The sequence below is a fragment of the Naumovozyma castellii genome, chromosome 8, assembly GCF_000237345.1.
Source record: "Naumovozyma castellii chromosome 8, complete genome".
NCBI classification, from domain to species: domain Eukaryota; kingdom Fungi; phylum Ascomycota; class Saccharomycetes; order Saccharomycetales; family Saccharomycetaceae; genus Naumovozyma; species Naumovozyma castellii.
In genome coordinates this window covers 59,431-78,323 of record NC_016498.1, presented here as the reverse complement: position 1 = coordinate 78,323, position 18,893 = coordinate 59,431, and the positions used below count along the sequence as shown (strand labels likewise).

General features: G+C 37.0%; 10 protein-coding genes across 10 annotated transcripts; 5 read left to right on the top strand and 5 right to left on the bottom strand.

The window, feature by feature from the left end:
* Positions 1 to 185: 185 nt before the first annotated feature.
* On the bottom strand, positions 186 to 728 carry NCAS0H00420 (uncharacterized protein; the record flags this gene model as incomplete). The annotated part of the gene is made up of 1 exon (XM_003677655.1): positions 186 to 728. The coding sequence occupies one exon, from the start codon at positions 726 to 728 to the stop codon at positions 186 to 188; it is 543 nt and encodes a 180-aa protein (XP_003677703.1).
* Positions 729 to 1,534: 806 nt separating this feature from the next.
* CPA2 (carbamoyl-phosphate synthase (glutamine-hydrolyzing) CPA2) lies at positions 1,535 to 4,888 on the top strand (the record flags this gene model as incomplete). The annotated part of the gene is made up of 1 exon (XM_003677654.1): positions 1,535 to 4,888. The coding sequence occupies one exon, from the start codon at positions 1,535 to 1,537 to the stop codon at positions 4,886 to 4,888; it is 3,354 nt and encodes a 1,117-aa protein (XP_003677702.1).
* A 1,459-nt stretch (positions 4,889 to 6,347) lies between these two features.
* NCAS0H00400 (uncharacterized protein) lies at positions 6,348 to 6,614 on the top strand (the record flags this gene model as incomplete). Its single annotated transcript, XM_003677653.1, has 1 exon — positions 6,348 to 6,614. The coding sequence occupies one exon, from the start codon at positions 6,348 to 6,350 to the stop codon at positions 6,612 to 6,614; it is 267 nt and encodes an 88-aa protein (XP_003677701.1).
* Positions 6,615 to 7,141: 527 nt separating this feature from the next.
* LIH1 (putative lipase) lies at positions 7,142 to 8,263 on the bottom strand (the record flags this gene model as incomplete). Its single annotated transcript, XM_003677652.1, has 1 exon — positions 7,142 to 8,263. One exon carries the CDS (start codon positions 8,261 to 8,263, stop codon positions 7,142 to 7,144), a length of 1,122 nt encoding a protein of 373 aa, XP_003677700.1.
* A 281-nt stretch (positions 8,264 to 8,544) lies between these two features.
* Positions 8,545 to 10,749, bottom strand: ECM27 (Ecm27p; the record flags this gene model as incomplete). Its single annotated transcript, XM_003677651.1, has 1 exon — positions 8,545 to 10,749. The coding sequence occupies one exon, from the start codon at positions 10,747 to 10,749 to the stop codon at positions 8,545 to 8,547; it is 2,205 nt and encodes a 734-aa protein (XP_003677699.1).
* Positions 10,750 to 11,022: 273 nt separating this feature from the next.
* ADO1 (adenosine kinase) lies at positions 11,023 to 12,300 on the bottom strand (the record flags this gene model as incomplete). The annotated part of the gene is made up of 1 exon (XM_003677650.1): positions 11,023 to 12,300. One exon carries the CDS (start codon positions 12,298 to 12,300, stop codon positions 11,023 to 11,025), a length of 1,278 nt encoding a protein of 425 aa, XP_003677698.1.
* Positions 12,301 to 12,631: 331 nt separating this feature from the next.
* Positions 12,632 to 13,453, top strand: TDA4 (Tda4p; the record flags this gene model as incomplete). Its single annotated transcript, XM_003677649.1, has 1 exon — positions 12,632 to 13,453. One exon carries the CDS (start codon positions 12,632 to 12,634, stop codon positions 13,451 to 13,453), a length of 822 nt encoding a protein of 273 aa, XP_003677697.1.
* Positions 13,454 to 13,612: 159 nt separating this feature from the next.
* STE24 (zinc metalloprotease) lies at positions 13,613 to 15,076 on the top strand (the record flags this gene model as incomplete). Its single annotated transcript, XM_003677648.1, has 1 exon — positions 13,613 to 15,076. One exon carries the CDS (start codon positions 13,613 to 13,615, stop codon positions 15,074 to 15,076), a length of 1,464 nt encoding a protein of 487 aa, XP_003677696.1.
* A 283-nt stretch (positions 15,077 to 15,359) lies between these two features.
* RPN3 (proteasome regulatory particle lid subunit RPN3) lies at positions 15,360 to 16,895 on the top strand (the record flags this gene model as incomplete). Its single annotated transcript, XM_003677647.1, has 1 exon — positions 15,360 to 16,895. The coding sequence occupies one exon, from the start codon at positions 15,360 to 15,362 to the stop codon at positions 16,893 to 16,895; it is 1,536 nt and encodes a 511-aa protein (XP_003677695.1).
* Positions 16,896 to 17,044: 149 nt separating this feature from the next.
* On the bottom strand, positions 17,045 to 17,578 carry ILM1 (Ilm1p; the record flags this gene model as incomplete). Its single annotated transcript, XM_003677646.1, has 1 exon — positions 17,045 to 17,578. One exon carries the CDS (start codon positions 17,576 to 17,578, stop codon positions 17,045 to 17,047), a length of 534 nt encoding a protein of 177 aa, XP_003677694.1.
* Positions 17,579 to 18,893: the final 1,315 nt, after the last annotated feature.

The following is an 18,893-nucleotide window of genomic DNA, read 5'->3' as shown; positions in this document are numbered from 1 at the left end:
CAATATTTGCCGCTTATAAATAGTCGGCATTTTGCATCATAATACCATAATTTCTTTAAACCACATGTATATATCTATATAAACCACTTGTTTATTTAATCATTATCATTACCATTTATAAAATAAAATAAATAAACCCACTTTAACGCCATTTTAAAACCCCAAAACAAAAAAAAGAGAACCAACTAATCGCAAACGCACACAGTAGCCACTTCAATAATAAACTTTCCCTCCTTATAAGCCTGTTCTTTCCTCTCACTTTTCAAATACTTCCATCCGATCAAATTTCTACACCAATGGCAGTAAATATCCGCCACTAAATAATGACCCGTAACCATGGGTCTCTCTTGCATGGGACCCTCCACTATATTAACGACCTCATCCATCAAATACGCATCTCCCGTGACACCTCTGTAATCCTTGGACAATATTCGATTGGAAGACGAAATGTGAGTTCTACAATTCTTGCATCCGTACGTGATGAAGGACTTCTTCCTTCTCAACCGGGCCCTGCGATGCGACGAGGAGGATGACGACGAGGGAGGGAACCGTACCAGATTGAATGCTCCATCGCTGTACCGTACTACGGGGGTCAGAGACCTGGAGTTGGTAGTGTCCAGGCCCACGTTCATACTGGAAGAGTATGGGGTGGAGCCGACAGAGTCATATTTGAGGTATTTTCTGTAGGTCCTTGGAGGTTCTATATAGGAAGTGTAACGTAGTCCCATTAGCTGTGGTTTGCGTTAATGCTGAGTAGAACAAGACTATACAAGTGTGTGTGTAGAGAGAGGATCAGTGATATACGATGTATTACGATGTATTACGATGGGGACCGCAGACCAAGTCCAGAGATGTTATGTAAGGATGGTTCCTTGTAAGGGTAATCAGCTCGATATCAAATGACGTGAAATGAGATCAAGTGATATGTGGATGGCTCATTATCAATGTGAATATACCCAAAACGGCAACTCGTGAGCAGCGATGTCCGCGTTCGCCAAATCCTGCACTTAATGAACAAAAAAGCCGTAAAGGTCTCAAGTCAAATGTAACTGTTAAGTGCAATAACAAGAGAGCATTGATAGTCGGACTTTCAACACTGGTTAACCATCAATGTCTCGCTTAGAACAATACAGCGACTGACCATATGTTAACCATCAACTACAACAACGAGCAAGCTAGTGCATTTTAACCGCATAGCAATCAACGAGCACTCCACCATCTTAACTACTCATCACACTCACTGAGTCAGGGACGTGTCTGGGTGTTCTGCTATCAACGCAGTTTTTTTTTGCCTTGCCCATTTCATTATGGAAAATTTTTACCTAGCGTTCTTGACTCATGGTTTGAATGGCCTTCTTACTCGAACGATCACTACTTTTCTACTTCTATTTCTTACATTCTGTTGATGTCATCTCTTATTCTCCATTCGCATTCATTCCATATATATTTCAATACCATTTCCCATTTTTCTCTCCCTCTTGTCCATCTTACATACATACAGCCTTCTTGAACCATCAGCAAAGGCAACGCAACAATGACTTCCATCTATAAGTCAACAGAACCCTCTGTATCCATCTTCAACACACCTTCCTACAACCCTCAACTAGTAGAAGGTGTCGACTCAGTCCTCATCATCGGTTCAGGTGGTCTATCCATCGGACAAGCTGGTGAATTCGACTACAGTGGGTCTCAAGCCATCAAAGCTCTAAAGGAATCCAACAAGAAGACAATCTTGATTAACCCAAACATCGCTACAAATCAAACTTCTCATTCTCTAGCGGACAAGATCTACTACTTGCCCGTCACACCAGAATATATCACATATATTATCGAACGTGAAAGACCTGACGCTATCTTACTAACTTTTGGTGGACAAACTGGGTTGAATTGTGGTGTCGAATTGGACAGAACTGGAATCCTAAAGAAATATAACGTTAAAGTGCTAGGGACACCAATCAAGACTCTAATTACCTCCGAGGATAGAGACCTTTTCGCTAACGCTTTGAAAGAGATAAATATTCCAATTGCCAATTCCATTGCCTGTGCTACCGTGGACGAAGCTTTAGCCGCCGCTAATAGTATCAAGTACCCTGTCATTATCAGATCAGCTTATGCTCTAGGTGGGTTGGGGTCCGGGTTCGCTAATAACGACCAGGAATTGAAACAATTATCCTCTCAATCATTATCCCTATCACCTCAAATCTTGGTCGAAAGATCCATGAAAGGTTGGAAGGAAGTGGAATACGAAGTCGTTAGAGATAGAGTCGGAAATTGTATCACCGTGTGTAACATGGAAAATTTCGATCCATTGGGGGTACATACAGGTGATTCCATCGTCTTTGCGCCATCTCAAACTTTATCCGATGAAGAATACCACATGTTAAGATCCGCCGCTATCAAGATCATCAGACATTTGGGTGTCATTGGGGAATGTAACGTCCAATACGCTTTGCAACCAGATGGGTTGGACTACTGTGTCATCGAAGTCAACGCCCGTTTGTCTCGTTCTTCTGCTTTGGCTTCCAAGGCTACCGGTTACCCATTAGCTTATACTGCCGCCAAGATCGCTTTGGGGTACACATTACCTGAATTACCAAACCCAATTACAAAAACTACAGTGGCTAATTTTGAACCTTCTTTGGATTACATCGTCGCTAAGATCCCTAAATGGGACTTATCCAAATTCCAATACGTGGATAGATCCATTGGTTCCTCCATGAAATCAGTAGGGGAAGTTATGGCCATTGGTAGAAATTACGAAGAGGCATTCCAAAAGGCATTGAGACAAGTGGACCCATCTGTATTGGGGTTCCAAGGATCAGATGAATTTGGTGATAAATTAGATGACGCTTTGGCCGTACCAACTGATAGAAGAGTCCTTGCTATTGGTCAAGCTTTGATTCATGAAAATTACACAGTCGATAGAGTACATGATTTGACTAAGATTGACAAGTGGTTCCTTTTCAAATGTATGAATTTGGTTAACATGTACAAGGAATTGGAAGCAGTCAATTCATTAGACTCCCTAGAGAAGGATCTATTACAGAGAGCTAAGAAATTGGGGTTCTCTGATAAGCAAATCGCTGTTTCCATTAGTAAGAATGCCTGCACCAATGTTGGTGAATTGGAAGTTAGAAAATTGAGAAAATCATTCGGTATTGTCCCATTCGTCAAGAGAATCGATACTTTAGCCGCTGAATTCCCTGCAACGACAAACTATCTTTACATTACTTATAACGCAACTAAGAATGATGTGGAATTCGATGACCATGGTATGCTGGTCCTTGGTTCAGGTGTTTACCGTATTGGGTCCTCTGTAGAATTCGATTGGTGTGCCGTTAACACTGCCAAGACTCTAAGAGATGAAGGTAAGAAGACAATTATGATCAATTATAATCCAGAAACAGTCTCTACAGATTTCGATGAAGTGGATAGATTATATTTCGAAGAGTTATCATACGAAAGAGTCATGGATATCTACGAATTGGAACAATCTGAAGGTTGTATCATCTCTGTCGGTGGTCAATTACCACAAAATATCGCCCTTCCATTATACGAAAATGGTTGTAAAATTTTAGGTACCTCTCCAGTGGATATTGATAGAGCCGAAGATAGACACAAATTCTCTTCCATCTTGGATTCCATTAATGTGGGTCAACCTGCATGGAGTGAATTGACTTCTGTTGATGAAGCTAAGGTATTTGCTGATAAGGTTGGATACCCAGTATTAATTCGTCCCTCATACGTTCTTTCTGGTGCTGCCATGAGTGTGGTCAATAACGAAGATGAATTGAAATTGAAACTAACTTTGGCTTCTGATGTCTCTCCAGATCATCCAGTGGTTATGTCCAAATTCATTGAAGGCGCTCAAGAAATTGATGTCGATGCAGTGGCATATAATGGGAAAGTGTTGATTCATGCTATCTCTGAACATGTGGAAAATGCAGGTGTTCATTCTGGTGATGCCTCTTTAATCTTACCACCACAAAATCTTTCTGATAAAGTGAAGGCCAATTTGAAGGAAATTGCTGACAAGGTTGCTGATGCATGGCACATTACAGGTCCATTCAATATGCAAATTATTAAAGAAGGTGATAAACCTTTGAAGGTTATTGAATGTAACATTAGGGCTTCCAGATCTTTCCCATTTGTCTCTAAGGTTTTGGGTAAGAATTTCATTGAAGTTGCTGTAAGGGCTTTCCTTGGTGGTGATAAGGTTCCAGAACCAGTTGATTTGATGTTGGGTAAGAACTACAACTATGTTGCCATTAAAGTTCCACAATTTTCATTTACCAGATTAGCTGGTGCCGATCCATTCTTAGGTGTAGAAATGGCTTCCACTGGGGAAGTTGCTTCATTTGGTAAGGATATACTAGAGAGCTACTGGACTGCCATGCAAAGTACAATGAATTTCCATGTTCCTTTACCTGGAAGTGGTGTTCTACTTGGTGGTGATTTGTCAAAGGAATATTTGGGTCAAGTTGCCTCTATACTGGCACCATTGGGATACCATCTATACACAACTAACGAAACTACACAGAAATATATTCAAGATCATGTTGGGGCTAACTCTCCTGTTAATATCATTGAGTTTCCAAGAAACGATAAGAGGAAGTTACGTGAACTATTCCAAAAATACGATATTAAATCAGTGTTTAACTTGGCTTCCAAGAGAGCTGAGAATACAGAAAATTTGGATTACATCATGAGAAGAAATGCCATTGATTTCGCTATCCCATTATTCAATGAACCACAAACTGCTTTATTGTTCGCTAAGGCTCTAAGTGCAAAGGTGGCAGAAAAGGTTAACGCTTTAGCATCTGATAAAGTTATTGTTCCAAGCGAGGTTCGTACTTGGGAAGAATTTGTTGGTTTCAGAGCTGATTAAGAATTCTACCATGTACAAATTAGATAGAAATGTTGTATATTATTAAAATACTGTATCAGTAACTAATTCATAATGAAATAAGAATAATTGTCTCTTAATTGAGTCCTGCTTTTCCTTTTTCTATATAGTCTTAGATCAGTTGATAATGATCGTTGGTGTCCTATGCATGGTAAGCGTATAATAATTGGTGAACAGTACCCAATCTGGAAATCATAATAGCACGAACTCAAGACATACACGAACAGAAAATATTTCCTTACATAATTAGACGATAACCTGTCTATTTGTATGCGCCTCCTCCCATTGGGAGTTTGTTTCCTGTAGAAAGATTCCGAGTTGCATCTCCCTGAGTGAAACTTTAATCTTTACGATATAAAAATTTGATCCCTTCTGCGGAGTTTCTCTGCAGACTGCTTTTCTCGAGGTGAACCCCTCGAAGAAAGGAAACCAAATGGTTAGCAGAAACCATCTGTGCTGGAATCTCCATACTACTGTCATTATAAAACTATCGTCTATATCAGCCACTTTTCTGGTTTTGCCTTTTATTATTAAGCGTTTTTATGACTCCCTAAAATATCAAGACTATACCTTTAAAAAGAGGGACCCAACATTGTTACAAGACTCTTCTTTTCTTTCAGGAAGTGACACCCACTGCGTTTCAACTTAAGTATTCCATAAGTTAGCAGTGACGTTATTTTACAATTCAAGCAACAAGCCTTTCAAGAACAATACATTAACAAACCAATTAAATGTCTACATCCATCCCCCAAATTGTAATGACAACATCTGGATATGTCCTATGTGGAACAGAAGGTGCGTATGATCTAAGTCATACTAGTCTTACACCAAGCGAAATCTCAGCATTGTGTAGTGCAAGTACCCAAGGCCGTGTGAGTTCTTCCTCGACTTGGAGATTAAAATCATTTTCTGTCACTCATTTATGTTTATTTCTTCTATTTATCGTTGCTGCCATTACCGAGTAATAAATTGAAATTTGTTGTGGTCATGTAAGATTTGACTCATAGGGATGTTTTTTTTTCTAGCAAGGTTATTCTTTTACTAAAGATTAAAGAAAAGGTTACAATAGTTATGTATTATATCGCTAAGTAGTGCATTTGAAGATCATAATTTGTATTTGAGTTATATATATACAGATATTAATAATCATATTATCGCAACACAGAGAGGTTTTCTACCTCATATTTTAGAACAGCTTAAACTCTTTTGTTGCTGGACGTAACATTTGTTTAGTTATAAACAGACGCTTCTTTTCGTTTACATCAAAGAAAAAATATCAGTAGCAACCAAAATTTCGATCTCCAGCGAAGCGAAACATTTTTATACGTCAGACTCACTGTAATGTTAACAGCCAGATATACAAGATGAAATATGAGACTCTAAACTGGTTCCTCGAGACACGCACACTCGGTTTGAACTGGGGCAAATTTTCTGTATCAATATGACAACCCATCACACTGATGATCCCTATGAGAGTTATCTTTTGAAAAAAAGTACTGAAATGAAGGATGACGACGGTCAACTAAGGCGAGAACAAGAAACACAATTGTATTTAAGAAGCCTTCAACCAGAAAAATTCCCAACTCTTAACCCCATTCAACATAGTTGTGTAAACAATGACTTACAGAAGCGAGGAATTGATGAATCAATTGATGAAAACGCCCAGCCTTCCTGTGAGAATAAGCATAATCTTAAGCGCAAATCATGAACATAAAATCATTCTGGTGTCAAAGAATAGTTTGCGATTATAGTATCGGGGCTTTTTTAAAAAGGATTCTAATGATCAATAAAAATGAGAACGTATGGATACAATAATTCTTTTGTGAGTATTTAACATGGTTAAAGAGCGACTTAAATGTGTTTCTGCTTTTATCCCCATATAGGATTTCTTCTGAAAAGTTTGATTGAAATATAACAAGAAATTCCAAATGCCCATGTATATTGAATTTGTCAAGAAGTGCAACCAACTTCTCTATTTTTATTGACCGTGAAATTTGGCTTTCCATGACTTGACGTGATTGATATTTAATGTTTATTTCATTGTATTCGACTATGTTGTGTATGTCAGACTGTTAACTGGAGTGTGAAGTGCATGCTCAAACTGAGTTTTGCATTTCTTTACAGTTGCAATGTGCAAAAATTGTCATATCCAGGTGTTATAAAATCAATAAGTCAAATGACATTACTTGTCGTATAAATTTATCAGAATAAAAAAACTATCTTTATACCTTGTAATTAGAACCCTTTGCATCCTGCAAGGTTTATAAAATATGTTCGGTGTTGTTCTGTGTGCAACCATTCTTCTACTTTCCCTCTTATATTGTTTGTACCCAAATCTGGTTTTGAGAAACCTGCTTCTACTTGCCCAATGTATCTTATGTCTCCCTTCAAATGCGGTATACTGAGTTTTTCTATAAATATTTCTAAGCCTGCAGGATAGTAAAAAGGTGGTAACTTTGCAATATAGTCGCCGTTATGGATAACTCGATAATAACCTCTGTCGAATGTTATTTCCTTATTTTGCATATTCAAATCATGCTGGTGTTCAGTTTCGAATAATTCGTCAACCCATTTTCTCATTGGTAAATTGAAAAGTCTTGGAGTTGCATATGTGAGCACTAACGGTTCAAATCCTCGAAGCTTCAATTCAATGCCTGTAATAGAAGCTAGGGCCGCGCCTAGGGAATGGCCTGTTACCACTATCTTATATTCTGGGTATTCATTCAAAATATTTTCAATCATTCGCAAAAATTTCTTTCCAAGAGTTTTTGTAAATTTGGAGAATCCATAATGGATGAAACAATCGGTACATTCTTTAATAACCCCTTTTTTGATTAATTTCTTATATTCCTTATAACAACTTGGTTTATATTTGGTAGGTGTAATTTCAAAATCACTAATCCAATCTTCCCTAGTAGTAGAACTTCTAAACGCACAGATGACAACCTTTTTCTCATGATCAATTGCAACGTAGCCTGTTCCTAGTTCCCCTTTTTCCGCTAGAAATACAGATGCAATCCAGGTATCCGATAATGTTGGATTTACTTCAGTATCGTGACAGAATTGAATGTGTCTTGGACATCCTGTATCTAATGTTTTTCCCGTTAATAGGTTCCCACGGGTAATACAACCTGTCATGGCAGAAGCTTTACTGAAATAAACAAGTCTTTCGTAGACGTTGTCTGTAATTTCAACTTCCCCATTAAAGTTACTTGGTGAGAAGTTTCTTTTTTCTAATCGTGGAGATTCCACAGAAAGTTGTAAACGATCTATATTGGGGTTATTCTTGTCGCAGGAGCAGAAACGGAACGTGAACAGGAAATAGGTTAAACTGTATATAAGATAACTGATTTCCATGGTTTAGATAATAAAGGAATTCGTCTTCAATTTCAAAAGTTTCTAAAGGGGATAGTTTTGGATACACTATCACTGTGTAGTAGGAAAATAAACTTCAATGAATTAGACGTTCGACTTATTTGTGTCGCGTTACCATCCCGGCACCACGGGAAAAAATGGACCTTTAAGTTAAATGCGAAAGACTATATATGGATTTTTCTTGAACGCCTTGGTGAGTAACTTTGTTGATCACAGATGTGAAACTGTTAGTTGGTTATAAAGCTATGTATGCAAATTAGATATTAGTGGAAAAGTTCAAAGAATATATTAGAGAGTGTAGCAACCCCCCATAAACCACACATGGAGAGCCCTATTGATTTCATTCTATTCTGTGACCATTTTCTAATGAATTCGGGACCTCCAAATATTAATATTAGTAACATCAATTGTAGAAGAATAAAAATGCAGGATATAATGAATTTATGGTTATATTGATTGTATTCTTCTTGCAATTCTACAAATCTAAAGATCCACCAATTACTTGATCCTTTATGTACGAATAGCATAGCAATGAGTCCACTTATACCAATTCCACCCATCGAATTTAACATAACACCTCCTAAACATGATGAACATGATATCATAAAAAATTTTGTGGCTACCCTTGTGATATTTTCTTGATCCTCTTGATGAGGAACCTTCAGATAAAGCTTACACATGGCGATATTGGATATTAGATCACTTATTGAGTTCCCCCATGCAAATACAGTTAACCCTAAGATTGCTTTTGAAATGCCAGTAATAATTTGATACAATTCCATCATTTCTATAAGTGAATTCGCAATTAACGATATGTAAAGAATTGCGTTTAGTATGCCTATAATTAATGAACATATTTTAATTGCGATATTTAGTTTTTCAACTATTCTTCTTTCTTGACTTTTTTTCTCTAACTCAGCATTTTCAGTAGTTGGAATCTGGATCAAAGTCAATTTGTTATGTGATATGATTGTTCCATAAAATTTCATCAAGGTAATGAGTAAACCAAGCGAAAAGATGGATGGAATAAAAATACAAAACATTGGGAATACTTTGGACAGTAGACAGGAAAGAATAAAATAGGTAATGAAGGGACATAGAATGCTTTGAATGAATAACGTCGATAATTCTAATTTTGAATAAAAATACTTCTCTGTTATTGTGTCATATTCAAGTAATTCTTGGGGAGGCTGTGGACATGAGATTCTCAAAAGAATTACAAAAGGTATGGTTAATATGGAAAGGATAGCATCTACAGTAGATTTTTGGCGGAAATTTAATAAATGAGGTAGAAATATTTGAAAAAATCCATTTCTCAATCTTTGAATCTTTTTCCTTTTCTTTCTGTTGCTTCTAATTATCATGGCTTCCGCAGATCTTATATCTTCTTCTCCTGCAGTAACGTTTTCAGGATTATCAAAGTAAGGGGCAAATGTAGCAGGGGATGTGTTAATGTCCCTAGAAAAAAGATTTATATTTTCAGATGGTCTTTCAGGTGCACTATATGGTCTACTATCCTTTGAAATTAAATCAGCTTTTGAGCCGGAGCTTTGTTGAATGTCATGTTCATTTATTTTGACTTGACTTTTGCTTGGGATTGCCGATAGTTCAGCCTCTTCGTATATGTTATCTTCCTCCGATTCTTCTAACATGGTCAATAAACTATTAAAATCCATTGCTGCTATTAAGCTTGGTTTCATTCTTGTTGACAGTTTTTGGGATGAATTTAGCATCAAGGGATCGAAGGGAAAGGAATTGTCATCCTCATTTTCATATTCATCAGTATATGCTGAATCTTCGACGGGTGGCAAGTTCTCTAGATCGAGCGTTTCATCCACCCCTTGTGTATTTGATGCAGCTCTTAACCTAGGCTCGTTTCTGCTACTGAACTTTAATAGTAAGTAATAAATATAAATGAAGCACATTATTGCGCAGTTCAAAACAGTTACTTTGTTCCGAAATGAAACATAGAACATCAATAACATGGCGACAAATGCAAATACCAAATCCTTCAATATTCCCTTCCTTTGCATTCTAGTAATGTTTAATGGTGTGGACGACATAATAATAAAAATGGAACCTTCCACGATGCATAATATAATTCCACATGCGCCCAAGACTTCACCTATTGAAAGAGCAGCAGCATTTGCAGCCGTTGATGATGCTGTGGGTTTAGATGTCCAACTTATCAAATTAGAGAATAAATCTGGTGAGGAGTTACACCATGATAGTAATACGGCCATAACGATACCCGTACTATGCTCTCTTATTCTTGTAGAACCCTTATTGGAGCTAGTTAGCTCTGATACTTGAGCTACATTGGGGCACAAATAATCAGATGCGCACATTCCCAATAAAATAAACGATAATGCAACATGTAAGAGGCTTGGTACTATAAATGTCACTGAAGATGAGGCATTAGGGTACAGCAATATAGGATGGGCCAATTTGAAGAGCCCTTCCATCATTATTATTTATTCTATCTTCCTGTATCTTGAATTTGGGTTGAATAATCGATGGACCAAAATAGTTATGTGTCCATGTTATTCCTTACTGGTAGTAACTGCTTTCGTTCCATTTGTACCATGGTTATGGCTTTGCACTTTGGGGCTTTTCTTGCAAGCCTATTTTTCGTACGGAGTCTCAGCGAAATTCTCAATGACGTTAACCTTAAAGGTAACGATCGTTTACAATAGAATAATAATTATTGACGGGATATATAATATATACATATGTTTCATTCAAGCTTGGTATTCCACCTTAGAGGCAGGATAAGATGGGCCAATTTCTTGAATAGATAAGGAGGCCAACCATTGACCCATATCGATACAGGTCTCTAAAGACTTATCTTGAGCCAAACCAGCCATAAACCCACCGGCGAAGGCATCTCCGGCACCATTAGTGTCAACAATGTTTTCCTTGGCTAATGGTTTAACAGCGTAGGAGGTGGTGGCTTTAGCAGAGACAGCAACGGTTGGTTCCAATCCATGAGTAAAGATAACAGTTTTAGTTTTAGAGTCACCAACGATATGCTTGGCAATGGATTCCAAATCATCCTTATCACAAGTTAAGCCGAAAGATTCAGCATAGGAAGCAGCTTCAGATTCGTTACCGATGACGATGGTAGCATAAGGTAAGACTTGTTCTAAGGCAGCCTTGAAAAATTGTGGGATAAATGGGGCACTTAGATTTATGACAAATGGTTTACCAGTTTCCTTGGCATGCTTCCCCAATTTCACAATGGCTTCTGGAGACACAGTCAAATGGAACCCACCGATGTAAAACAATTTAGCAGATTCCACGACAGACCAGTGTTTATCCAAATGCTCAGGCTTGAAATGATTAGCTGCACCCAAATCAGTGACTAAAGATCTATCATGACCGGTAATCAAAGCGGCACACTTACCAGTTCCGATATCCTTTTGCACTTGGTACATGGATACAACACCGGCCTTGTCATTTTCTTCCAACAACATGGCAGAGAACTTGTCTTCACCGACAGAACCAAAATAACCGACTTGGCCCTTACCTAAAACGTAAGCGGCACCTCTAGCAGTGTTTTGGGCAGCACCACCAGCGACAAATTTAACATCTTTGAAAGTAATGACTTCGTCGAAAATAGCCATCTTGGCATCTCCGGAGGCAGCATCCACAAGGATGGCATCATTAGCCTTTAGATCGTACTTGGCAAGGTATTCGGAGGTAACATCAGCTTGTAGATCCAATAATGGATTACCTAGACAGACTAATTTTGGTTGTTCAGTAGCCATTTTCAATTCAAGTATAGATTGTATATCTGGGAGACGATCTAGCGGAATGAAATGCTTATCTGAATAGTAGAGAAACCTCACTCGAAGGGGTTTGTTCATAACGATAGATGATGGTTCATCGAAAAACCTCGAAACTCTTCTTGAAAAATTTTGGCCGGTTACCCGGTTGCCCATTTTGGGAGTCATCGTAGCTAAACGACCCAAAGTGAAGATGGACCTGTTTAAGAATAGCTTGACATGGAGGGGCATTCAACGTGACTGGGACTTGAACGTATTGACGATATCACTATTCAACTAACTGTATTCTTACTGGTATTATAGTGGTTGGCATGCATCACGTAAGCAGTCATGTCCGCGCCAAAAAGCAACAACGAACAATAGTCTTCAAATTCGAGGTTTTTTTTCATTCAACCTTTTACATTTTGGCTTGGCTTTGTTAACGTTGGCTTTGCTGTGAGGGCACATAACTTACTTATATAAACACTTGTCTCATTCTGATCAGAGTTGATCTCCTGTTGACACGTCCTTATTTTGCTTTGCTTTGTTTTGTTTTGCTTTGCTGTAGAGAAATACCAACCAAATGCTACGTATTGGCCATGACCCTTTAATGAAATATTCCTGGTTTCCTGAATCAGAGAATCTCTACCTCTCACATGCACACGAAATATTTTACTCTTTCGTATTCTACAACGTCTGTCACCAAATCGTGGCCCCCATTTTGAACAGAATGTTCTTCCGTTCTCACTATAGCTCCATCAAGGACAAATATGTTAAGGTCGACTTTGATGTTCACACGGTATCCATGATCCAAGCAGCAGTGTCTCTATTCATCATATGGCCTACTTTGTTTCTCCCCAATAACTTAAATGTCGTCACATATCATGGGCCTTTGACCTCTATGGTGGCATCCTTGACGATAGGTTATTTTCTATGGGATTTACTGGTATGCATACGTTACTTCCGTGTGTATGGATTTGAGTTTCTAGCACATGCCGTCGGTTCATTGTATGTCATGCTCTTAGTCTTAAAGCCATTTTGTCAACCTTGGGTAGGCAAATTCCTATTATATGAAGCCAGCACGCCGTTTGTCAATATCAATTGGTATATCATTCAATTAACTGATCCAATCACCAAGAAATGCATTATCCCCATGTGGATTAACGTCTTGAATGGGTTGGTATTGATGGCCACGTTCGGTTTGGTAAGGTTATGCTGGGGCTCCATTGCTACTTTAATATTGGGGAGACAAATGTGGCTCATTAAGGACCAATTACCTAGAACTTCTTCTATTGCCATGCTGGTTTTGAATGTCGTTATGAACAGTATGAATTTCATGTGGTTCAGTAAGATGATTAGAATTGCTAAGAAATTGGCTAATGGTAGCAAGAACAAGAGAGATTAGATCTCCAAGAAACTTTGCTTGTTTGTTTTTTTGTTTTAAGGATACATGAATATATACATCTTTTATAGTCTCTGTACGTAGACTAACAGTTATTTGATACACACTAACCCTATTAGTAATTTGCGACGCGCCTCGCTTTGTTCTTTGATTTGACTTTTAATGCAACGTGGTTCCAAAAGAACACTTTCATCCAATCGTGAAGGGAAGAAAGAAAGAGAAACAGAATCTGAACCTTCTAAAGTCATGTCACTGTTCCAATCCCTGCAGTCATTGCTTGATCAGCCGGGAATTCCCTGGAAAACCATTGTATTGGGATTTTCAATTGGACAATTCGCATTTGAAACATATTTGACCTACCGTCAATATAAAGTTCTTTGCGAAAAGAAATTACCAGTTGCCTTAGAAAATGAAATTGATAAAGAAACTTTTGAAAAATCTGAAGAATACTCTATTGCAAAGGCTAAATTTTCCGTGTTCTCTGATGTCTTTGGATTGATCCAGCAAATTGCTATGATCAAATACGATCTGTTGCCTCGTTTATGGCATTTGGGTAACAAAGTGGCTTTGATCTTACCTTCCAGATTTAGGGTAGTCTCCACTGTGGCTCAAAGTTTATGGTTCTTATGTGTTTTGTCCAATCTGTCCACCATTGTCGGTTTACCATTGAGTTATTACCAACATTTTGTGTTAGAAGAAAAATTTGGTTTTAATAAATTGACTATTAAGTTATGGGTTATTGATATGTTGAAAGGTACATTCTTAGGTGCAGCCATCGGTGGACCAGTATTGTATCTATTCTTGAAGATTTTTGAAAAATTTCAAACTAATTTCATTTGGTACATTTGTCTTTTCCTTTTAGTCATTCAAGTGTTAGCCATTACTATTATCCCTGTTTTCATTATGCCTTGGTTTAATACTTTTACTCCATTGGAAGATGGCGAATTAAAGGAATCCATTGAAGCATTAGCCAAAAGAGTTGAATTCCCATTAGATAAGGTCTTGGTTATTGATGGTTCCAAGAGATCCTCTCATTCGAACGCTTATTTTACTGGTTTACCCTTCACAAGTAAGCGTATCGTTCTTTTTGATACATTGATTAACACTAGTACCGTTGAGGAAATAACTGCTGTTTTGGCTCATGAAATTGGCCATTGGAAGAAAAATCACATTTTGAACATGCTTTTCTACAGTCAAATTCACACTTTAATGATCTTTTCATTATTTACTACTGTCTACCGTAATCTTTCATTCTATAATGCCTTTGGATTCTTCATTGGAGATTCAGAAACATTGGATATAGTGAGCTCCTCCACAACAGTGTTAGTTGATAGTTTCCCAATTATTGTAGGATTCATGTTCTTCAATGATTTATTAACCCCATTAGAGTGTGGTATGCAATTCTTGATGAGTTTAATTTCGAGATTACATGAATATCAAGCCGATGCATATGCAAAGGGTTTGGGTTACACTGAGAAGTTATGCCGCGCATTAATTGTTTTGCAGATTAAGAATTTGTCCACTATGAATGTGGACCCTTGGTATTCAGCATACCATTATTCGCATCCAACATTGGCTGAAAGATTGACCGCGTTGGAATACGTCAACGAGAAGAAGAAAGAATGAATAAATGAATGCATACATAAATAAATAGGAAATCATTTTATTTAAAGTCTCATACATAAATATGAAGAGCGGATTCTGCTCATTAGTAGTTCTTCCTTTCTGATGGTTGTACTTATTATAAGAATTATTGCGTATGTAATCGAAAAATCGGACCGGGTAAGATTGCTCCTTGGTGAAATAACAGTTTTGCCACCCAGCAAAAATCGATCAATTAAGATGACAAGAAACAGTTGAAGAGAAATAATCCAAGTCAGAAAGAGGTATAGAACATAGTATAACAACCATGAGTGCTGATCTTATGGAAATTGATTCTGTGGGAGACTCCACAGATGTTTCACCAACTGCCACCGTTAAATATGCCGAAGAAACTTTGATGGAAGATATAATTAATGTCCTAAGGGAGATATCCAAGACAACTACCACATTGGACCCACGTTACGTTTGGAAAGCATTAAAGGAATTGAATAGCATTAGGAAGAACCATTTAAAACAAGAGACTCTGTCTGCTTTGGTCGATATCCTATATCCGGATAATTCTGCCTTCAAGATTCCATTATTGAAATTAATTAATAACAATCGCAAGACGAGCGTCCCCCATGCAGCTGAGATTAGATCAAACTATCCAGCTGCATTCTACCAGATTATTGACAACGGATCTGATTCCAAATTCATTGAAGCTGCCGCAGAATTGAATAGTTTTGTTCATCTACTGGTCCAACTTTACCTACTAGACTCGAAAAGATTAAGCGATCTGACTATATTTAATGAAAAGATAATCATTCCAAACATTCTTGCCTATTATAATCAGCGTTCCCTAGATTTAATAAATGCCAAGCTTTGGTTTTACGTGGTAATTTGTGATGAGGCATTAGGAAACAAGTCCAACCCAATTATTCGTTCTGAAATGATTAAATTTTTGAGAACTGCATCATTGAAGCATGACAATGAAACAAGAGCCATGTTAATAACGTTAATTTTAAGAAATTTCCTTTCTGGTGGTGAAATCGAATCGGCATCTGATTTCGTTAGTAAAGTGGAATTCCCCACATCAGGTATCTCAAGTCCGTTAGAAGCTCGTTATTATTTCTATTTATCAAAGATATCAGCCATTCAATTGAATTATTCTACTGCTAATGAATATATCATTGCTGCCATCAGAAAGGCACCTCATACAACAAACAGTTTGGGTTTCTTACAACAAGCTAATAAATTGCATTGCGTTATTCAATTATTAATGGGTGATATTCCAGAGCTATCATTTTTCCATCAAAAGAATTTGAAAGATTCTTTGTCGCCATACTATCATTTATCCAAAGCTGTCAAATTGGGTGATTTGAAGAAATTCACACAAACGATAACAAAATATAAGACCAATTTCGTTAATGATGGAAATTATCAGTTATGTGTTAAATTAAGATCCAATGTTATCAAGACGGGTATCAGAATTATTTCATTAACCTACAAGAGGATCTCTCTAAAGGATATTTGCCTAAAATTACGTTTGGATTCTGAACAAACTGCCGAATATATGGTTTCTAGAGCTATTAGAGATGGTGTCATTGAAGCAACAATAAATCATGAACAAAGCTACATTGAAACTTCAGAATTATTAAATGTTTATGGTACCAATGAACCACAAAAGATGTTCGATGAGAGAATTAAATTCGTTTATCAATTACATGATGAGTGTGTTGTGGCTATGAGATACCCAGAAGATAAGAAGAAGAATAAAAACTATCAACAAGAAGAATTTATAGATGGTGAGTTATTCGATGATTTGGATGAGTTTTCGGATATTGATGACCTAGGATTCTTATAATGAATTTACACACATGATGATAATTCGTCGTGTATATAAATCTAACTATAACATTGTATACTTTTTCTTAAATAAAGAAGAGGACAAAACTCAATATGACATTTTTTACAGCTAGTTGAAAGCAAAGCCAATACATTATATAATTTTACTTAGTTTGATTGAGGCACTTCAACTTCTTCAACTTCTTCCACAATGGTTTCAAAAGGTTGTGGTTCTTCAATTAAGCCATCATTCATATATCTATTTTGTAATTTGAATTCTTCATTTTTCTCCTCTCTTAATGAATTGTAAATGATGAAATTCAACCAAACTTCCACGAATGAATAAATAAAGACCATGTTGTTATGTAAATACAAGTTACTTTCCCAAATATAGGATAATGAAGTAACAGTGAAATACATCAATAATCTGAAAGGAACAATGGAATTCAGATATTTTTGATTATTTTCCAAAATGGGTACAACATCTGTCAATGCCAATGATGCAAATAGGAATGCAAACAGTCCCAATTGACCATTATATTTTGACATGGTTAGCACGGGCAGATTCATCGCTTGGGATAGGATTAACACATATGTATTATCAATAAGCACATTGATATCTTTAAAGCAATAGAATGCAATAGTCAATAAGAAGACTATTCTAAGATAAAGTATATTAATTGACGATAGAGTACCAGCCATTATCAGGGAGAATAGTTCTTAGATGCTGTGTTCTGGTGTTGGACACTTCTACCCAGTCAGGGATTGAATCATTCCATTTTGGAAAAAGAGATTTTTTATATTTTACAATGTGTCGATGACCGCGTTCTGAACGGAAGTTTGCAAACTAATGAATACTACGTTGCTATATAGCCTGATCTACCATTATTTTTAGAAAGCATTGATATAATTTGATGACAATTGAAACAAAGCAATATTTACTTCTAAAGATAGCTCCATTGCGCTATTATCGATGGATCTGTTTTATTTTCAATAAACTCGCACTATTTTTCATTTGAAACTACTATAAATAGCACGCAAAAGTTTCTATGCTGAAACCTCCACTCATCTTATACAGACAAGACAGATCAATTATTTCTTTCTAACTCACTTATGTGCCTTCGATTTGACTGAGCAAAGATTTGTCCATTAATTACGGTCTCAATTGAAGATAGAACGCAAACATGGTCTTCATACCACTTTCCTCTTCCTCCTCACCGATGGATTATATTTCAATCTATCCCTTCCGAGTATCTCGTAACTTGACTACCACAGGATACAGATCATTGTCCTTGAAGTGAGGATATTTGGATCAAAGTAAAATTAGCTCTGCATTCTTTAGGGCAGACGAACCTTGGTGAAGATCTCTTTGGGTCTTCTTTTTCACTTGTTGCACACAAATCTCCCAAAATACTGGAAGCAATTGAATCCATTTAGTTACTTGCCTTTTTATAGGAACTATTTCAAAGTTTAGGCAAAATTATGTGGCGCTACCATTCTCATTTTTGAAAGATGGCGCTCAGCTTTTCTGGTTTCTCAGATTTTATTACAATTAATAAATAAAAAAAGGTCATAAAAAGATGCGTGTAAATTTCCCATAATGAAAAAGGAGTCACATTACCCTCCAATTCACATAAGCGAGGGAAACTTTAACCTGCTTGTTTGTTCAATAAATATCGGAAATGTCCTCACATGAGGAAATCACAACAATTTTCTCTGTATCTGCCCTTTCTTTTCTCGAAAGAAACTAAAGCTAGAATATGTGCATAGATCTTGGTAGTATTTGAATTGCGCAGCAATAAATTCAACCCGGAGGTCCTCTTGGATAAAAACCTCCAAAGTCATTATGCAATAATGATCTCAAAGCTACCCAGTAGGACTTAAAATTGAAAAGGTACATTGTTATTTCAACCACAGCATCGGTCATCTTACTGGTAAATATTGTTGGTTAGCTATATAGTATAAAATTGTATGTTGCTAATTACATGTTCAACCATGCTAATGTTAAAGCGATGAT